The 7,504-nt window shown below is 32.5% G+C and overlaps 1 protein-coding gene across 1 annotated transcript in view; it reads right to left on the minus strand.

The window, feature by feature from the left end:
- LOC106468616 (nesprin-1-like) overlaps positions 1 to 7,504 on the minus strand; it is a gene marked incomplete at both ends in the record, with an annotated part of 121,329 nt that overhangs the window by 105,620 nt on the left and 8,205 nt on the right. The window contains 4 exons of the mRNA XM_013929045.1: positions 1,511 to 1,629; positions 2,162 to 2,326; positions 3,969 to 4,112; positions 5,066 to 5,389. Coding sequence (XP_013784499.1) covers positions 1,511 to 1,629; positions 2,162 to 2,326; positions 3,969 to 4,112; positions 5,066 to 5,389 — 752 coding nt within the window. The remainder of the gene's footprint in view (positions 1 to 1,510; positions 1,630 to 2,161; positions 2,327 to 3,968; positions 4,113 to 5,065; positions 5,390 to 7,504) is intronic.

Consider the following 7,504-nt stretch of genomic DNA (forward strand, 5'->3'; position numbering starts at 1 on the left):
CGCGCCTGATTTAAATGTCACACCTGAACGCTCACATCCTTTTAATTATGTTTGAAATTATGAACACTGCTCAACATCATGAAAATTAAACCTTATTTTCAATAAGCAATCCTGAAAAATATTTGGGGGTGCTTAACTTTTTTCCAGGTGTATAGATGAAGGAATAGTCAATAAATTACTTAAATTTGCAGATGATATTATGATATTAAGGTCCTGTGTGTTGCTAGCTGTGAAGAGGATGCTGTTGCTTTACAAAACGATTTAGATCATTTAGTGAGTTGGATAAATGAATGGCAGATGAGTTTTAATTATAATAAATGCAAGATAATGCATGTGGGTTATCATAACTTAACTTAGATGGGAATAACCTTAACAGTGTTATGAAAGAAAGGGATCTTGGTGTAATAGTTGATCAGTCTCTAAAGCTATCCAAGCAGTTTTCTGTTGCTAGTGGTAGGGCAAATATGATTTTAGGTTGTATCTATAGAAATATTGAATGCAAGTCTAAAGAGGTTATACTTTCATTGTACAGGTCACTGGTTAGGTCACATTTGGAGTATTGTGTTCAGTCTTGGGCTCCTTAACTTAGAAAGACAGTGAATTGTTGGAAAGGGTTCAAAGGAGGGTTAGTAAAATGGTGCCTGGGATGGAGGGGTTGTCTTACGAAAAGAGGTTGAAATCTGTCAAACTGTTTTCTCTTGAAAATAGAAGAGTAAGGGGGAATCTGATTGAGGTGTTTAAGATTGTAAAGGGAATTTACAAGTGTTGATGTATCATCTTTTTCTATATTTAACAGTGAGAATAGTAAGACTAGGTTGGTTGGTCTACGGAATACGTTGCCTTCAGATGTTGTTGAGGCAGTAAATTTAAGTGAGTTTAAGAAAAGGCTTCATAAGTATATGAATGAAAAAGGCTGGCTTTAAGATTTTATTACTTATTTAATTATTTTTATTTTATTTTATTAATTTAATTTAGAAGATGGAACAGCAGAGATTGACCAATATGTCCTAAATTGTCCCAAAACGTTATGTTATGTCATATTATATTGATTTTATGTTTGTTTGTTGAAGTTTGCACAAAGCTACTCATGGGCTATCTACATTAGCCATTCCAATGTTTGAATTGATAGACCTATGGGAAAGCAGTAAGTCAACACCACCCACTGCTAACTCTTTAGTTGCCCTTTACCAATAAATAGTGGAGCCTTTTAGTAGCACAGCGGTATGTCTGCAGACTTACAATACTAGAAACCAGATTTCAATACCTGTGGTGGGCAGAGAACAGATGGCCCATTGAGTAGCTTTGTGTTTAACTTCAAAAACATACAAACAAATACTGGAAATTATTGTCACACTATAAAACCCCCACAGATGAAAGATCAAGCATGTTTGGTGATGAGGTTCAATCACATGACATGTAGATTGCAAGTTCAGTGCCGTTATCACTAGGCCATAATGTTTTACAGCCTTTCAATCACATTTTTCCTGCACTTAATTCACACATTCATTACCTTATTTGTTGTCTTATCTCTTCTCTCCCATCTGGAGATGTATGTGGATACAGTCTTTCACCTGCCTCAGAAATATTCTCAATCTGGCTAGAGTGCTGAGACAGTTGTTCAATCAAGGCCTGGTAACATAAATAAAACTGATGTGTACTGTTGAATATTAAACAACAGAAGTAAACATAACTTAACTATTATTCAACAACAGAAGTAAACATAACTATTATTCTATATTGAATACTAACCACTAACCTAATTAAAAAGCTAAAGAAAGTGAAGATTTGGTTTCATGATTTTGTACAACAATATTGTAAAATAATGTTATGAGTAAGCTATGTCAAATAAGTTGATCATTTACGTCAAGTTCGTCCGTCTAGTGGTAGATTAGGCAGTATCTTGAGTGTGACTATATCATGGTTATATTAAAGTTAATTGGTATTAAACACCAGAGTAAAACAGTAACAGGTAACAAACATTAATCAACTAACCATAAAAAAAAAATTGAAAAAAAGCTCTATTTTTAGCTTCTTTTTTTTTTTCACTTATTTACTGTAAACTCTTCTTTGGATCATTTGGAAAACCAAGGTTTTCATAACGTAATTTATGAAATCTAAGATTAAACAATATAACCAAAACATAAAAACTTGGGTTTTTTACTTCAAGTTCTGTTTTTCTTGTTTGAAGCATTGTTATATCACCAGTTAATAGGGTAAGCTTAGTCATTTCAGTTTCTGGTTCATCAAGTGATGCTTGGAGGTCTTCCAACTTTTTATCAAAACCCTGGTGTTCTTGAACAAACTGTTCCCACTTGCCAGTTGCCTCCTAGACAGAATCATTTATTATTCAGAGAATTTTACAAAGCTTCACTCTAGACAGCAAATCAGTAACCTTGATTATCCTAGTGTTGTGTTTAAAGAAAATCATTCAATAACAAAGTTAATCATTTTGTGTATCTGAGTTTTTTAATAACCATGGTATTGATAGTTTATCATTTTGTGTATCTGAGTTTTTATAAATGGTATTGATAGTTTAGTTTTATAAAAACTCAGATATACAAAATGATAAACTATCAATACCATGGTTTTATAAAAACTCAGATACACAAAATGATAAACTATCAATACCATGGATATTTTCATTTAATGCTTACAGAAAATCATTAACTACTATGGTTATTATAGACTCAGATCAAATGATATACTATCACTACCATGGCTATTTTAGTGTAGTGGTTACAGAAAATCATTAACTACCATGGCAATTAAAATGATACAAATAGACAGAATCATGAACTATCATGACCATCACTTCTACATAACAATAATAATAGTCAAACAGAATCATTCATCACCAAGATTATCCCAGTGTTACACTTAAACAGAATCATTCATTACCAAGATTATCCTAGTATTACATTTAAACAGAATCATTCATTACCAAGATCATCCTGGTGTTACAGTTAAACAGAATCATTCATTACCAAGATTATCCTAGTGTTACACTTAAACAGAATCATTCATTACCAAGATTATCCTAATGTTACAGTTAAACAGAATCACTCATTACCAAGATTATCCTAGTGTTACAGTTAAACAGAATCATTCATTACCAAGATCATCCTAGTGTTACAGTTAAACAGAATCATTCATTACCAAGATCATCCTAGTGTTACAGTTAAACAGAATCACTCATTACCAAGATTATCCTAATGTTACAGTTAAACAGAATCATTCATTACCAAGATTATTCTAATGTTACAGTTAAACAGAATCACTCATTACCAAGATTATTCTAATGTTACAGTTAAACAGAATCATTCATTACGAAGATTATCCTAATGTTACAGTTAAACAGAATCACTCATTACCAAGATTATTCTAATGTTACAGTTAAACAGAATCACTCATTACCAAGATTATCCTAATGTTACAGTTAAACAGAATCACTCATTACCAAGATTATTCTAATGTTACAGTTAAACAGAATCACTCATTACCAAGATTATCCTAATGTTACAGTTAAACAGAATCACTCATTACCAAGATTATTCTAATGTTACAGTTAAATAGAATTATCCAGTACCATGATTATTCTAATGTTACAGTTAAACAGAATCACTCATTACCAAGATTATCCTAATGTTACAGTTAAACAGAATCATTCATTACCAAGATTATCCTAATGTTACAGTTAAACAGAATCATTCATTACCAAGATTATCCTAATGTTACAGTTAAACAGAATCATTCATTACCAAAATTATTCTAATGTTACAGTTAAATAGAATTATCCAGTACCATGATTATTCTATAATGTTACATTTAGAAAAAAAATTATTTGAGAGTCCAATAATGTAAGTTAAACTTTTACAGTTCAACAGTCACATCCTTAATCAGAAAGCTAGTTTTCTCACCAAATTGAATCAACTATTAGGTTTCTCTATACATAGTTCATCTGAGCTCACCTTAACTAGGTTCTTCAGCATCTGATAACGGCTATTTACTTTAGCTAATCGAGGACCTAAAGTTGTTTCTCCTGAAATCTGTTGAACTTGTGATGTAGCTAAAGTGAACTCCTCTTCTTTTGATATGATTTCTGCTTCCAAGTCCTGTCAAATTTTATATATACTGTATTAACTTTCATGATTTTAAACCAAAAGCAATTTGTCAGTAACTAGTTTAAAGAGATAATCAGTAATCTTTGATAGGTTGTTTAAGCAAAGTATTCATAATGAATCTAAGTTCAAATGGACAGCAACTGCCTGTTGTAGATGAAGAAAAAAGGGTGGAAGACTTTTGAAACATCGTCCTATACATTTGTAGTTTTCTACAACAGGCAGTTGATGTCCATCTGAAACTTAGATTCACTGATAATCAGTACTTATCTTAAACGGTTTTCCTTACAGACTATAATAACTAATAAAATAATCCAACTTTGAAAAATAAAAACTAAAACAATATTTATTGCTATCAACTTTTTCTTTTTAATTTTGTTGAATTTAACAAAATTTAAATTTAACGTGCTAAAAACTGGCAGAAACTTTAAGGTTACCAAAATTATACATTTCTGTTATGGGTGACTTTTTATCCCTAGTATCCACTTTATGGTGCCTTCTTTTCCATATTTCAGTTTAAACCATATCCAGCTAGTTAAAGGTTCTGCACACCAACAAATTCTCTTTACCTCTTGCTTATCATAGAAAATTCTGTGATCCTTCTTTACCTCTATTAAGGTGCTGTACATTAGTTTCTAACCAATCTCTTAGTGGATACATCTGTAAACCTATCTTGACTGTGTTTAGTTAATACAGCTTGGTTTCTATGTTGTCTATTAGTGGATACATCTGTAAACCTATCTTGACTGTGTTTAGTTAATACAGCTTGGTTTCTATGTTGTCTATTAGTGGATACATCTGCAAACCTATCTTGACTGTGTTTAGTTAATACAACTTGATTTCTATGTTTTCTATTAGTGGATACATCTATAAACCTATCTTGACTGTGTTTAAAACTGATACAGCTTGGTTTCTATGTTGTCTCTTAATGGTCCCATAAAACCTACCTTGATTCTGTTAAGCTGCTGCATCTTTGTTTCAGTGCTATTTCTTAGCGGTTGGTCACGGAGCTGACTCTCCTTGGCGGCCTGCCATTCTTCCAGCTGTAACAATGTGTCATTGCTCTGGTTCCATTTATCTACTCTACTAGAAACATTCTCTCGGACAGCTTCACAACGGCTAAGGAAATTTTGCCATTGATCATGGAGGCTATTTAATTCTTTATTGATATTTTCATGGCCAGATGAATGGGTCTGACAAAGAATCTTTTCTTTGGTCTCCCCGAGTTCATTTAGCTTTTGACTTCCAATATTCTGTTCAGCTAAAACACCCTTTACAGAAAAAAATATTAAGTACATGTAGAGAACATTTTGGTTTTCTCAAATCAACTTATAAGACCATGTCAAATAATATTTTTTTACAGAAACAAATTACCTACACAAGAACATAATCTTGAATTTCAATCTGCCTCCTTTGACCCAGCACTTCTAACACTCAAATTTGTATTATTTTACCTTAGAGATCTTTTATCAAAAACCATCTTACTGATTCATCTGCCCTACTTTCTCAAATATAATTGATTGTTTAATGTCTTCTTTTAGCTAAACTAATCACACAGGCCTGCACATTTAAACTTCATAAAAGTTGTTTTGGTTTTAATAACAGGATTTCCATAATTCAGCTATGTATATTTCAAATATAATATTAATTTTTTTTTCTATCACATTAGGATTTTTTACAAATCATGAAGAAATAAAACCCTTATTTACATCAAATTATTATTTCATTTACCACAATGAATATTTTTTATTTTTATGTTTTTAACTTTTAATAGAAACAAACTGAAGAAAATGGATGAACATTGATGTCAAACAAATATGCATCCTCATTCACACTGAGTTTTTAGTGAAATCTATGTCTTTTAGTCTCAAAATTATGTGTGGTGATCTTTCTTTTATGTATTGCATTATGATGTTTTGTGAAAAATCTGTACCTGATGAAGAAAAATGAATATCATTTTTGGATTCAGCATATAAGAATTACTGTAGAACATGTAAAAATTTCAAGACAATAAAACTATAGCAGGCCTGTGTTATTTATGTCTTATTTTACCCTAACTGATGAATGTTAATATTTTCCCTATCTTTCAGATAAATACTCAACAAAAAGCTATTACTTTATGTACACTACAAATAAAACTCCTGCACATGTCATAAGCCTTGAAGAAAGCTCTCACTCCAACATGTATCAATCTATATGGTGCCAGCCTATGATGTAATCATCATTAGCAAATAGCTGTCCACCAGTAGGAAAGTGACACATCCTCATATGTACTAACTTCACAAGACAAACTAATAAAATGCACTAAAAGTAAAGAGGAAGGGTTGGAGGTGGTGCAGAGAGTTGAGTATCTGTTTGAAATACATTTTCAGGTAATGAAAGCATTACCTTCAGAAATGCTACTAACCTCTTTGTAACACAAAGAACTAGAATCTCACACTGAAGACAGAAGAGGGTTTGGTGCTGAGATATTAGAGAGATGGATACAGTTTCCCACTGAGTGATACCCCACTAGGCTACCCCTGCCTGGGCAAAGATACTGTCATATTGTGGATAGCAGATTGTTACACAATCCACTATCTTACAGATGGACAGTTGAGCAAGAGTATGGCTATAAATCAGGAGATTCCATATTGGAGAAATACCTGAGATAGGATCATACTCATCACAAGATTCAGGTGCAGGGAGTAAAATCCCATAATTGTGTTCCAAGACCCTTCCATCTGAAACTAAGCACACAAGAATGGCTTTGTTATAAGGTAGTGGGGTGTCATGAACTACACCACCAGCTAACACCCCAGCATAAATGAAGGGTGCATCCACTCAGTCTTTTATCAGTGGACATGCACCAACCAACAAAGAACTTTCCTTATAAACAGAGAAAAGAAGTAAAAGACAGAAAGAAAGGCATATGTGTAGATATGTGTAGTTTGTCACAGTGAAGACAACAGTATTAGAAAACAGGTATTTGCGTTTTGTCACAGTGAAGAAGGTAGTATTAGAAAACAGGTATGTGTAGTTTGTCACAGTGAAGACGATAGTATTAGAAAACAGGTATGTGCAGTTTGTCACGTTGAAGACGATAGTATTAGAAAACAGGTATGTGTAGTTTGTCACAGTGAAGACTATAGTATTAGAAAACAGGTATGTACAGTTTGTCACAGTGAAGAGAATAGTATTATAAAACAGGTATGTCCAGTTTGTCACAGTGAAGAAACAGTATTAGAAAACAGGTGTGTCCAGTTTGTCACAGTGAAGACAATAGTATTAGAAAACAGGTATGTCCAGTTTGTCACAGTGAAGACGATAGTATTAGAAAACAGGTATGTCCAGTTTGTCACAGTGAAGACGATAGTATTAGAAAACAGGTATGTGCTAGTTTGCAC

Source organism: Limulus polyphemus, unplaced genomic scaffold (genome assembly GCF_000517525.1).
Source record: "Limulus polyphemus unplaced genomic scaffold, Limulus_polyphemus-2.1.2 Scaffold3079, whole genome shotgun sequence".
In the NCBI taxonomy this organism is placed as follows: domain Eukaryota; kingdom Metazoa; phylum Arthropoda; class Merostomata; order Xiphosura; family Limulidae; genus Limulus; species Limulus polyphemus.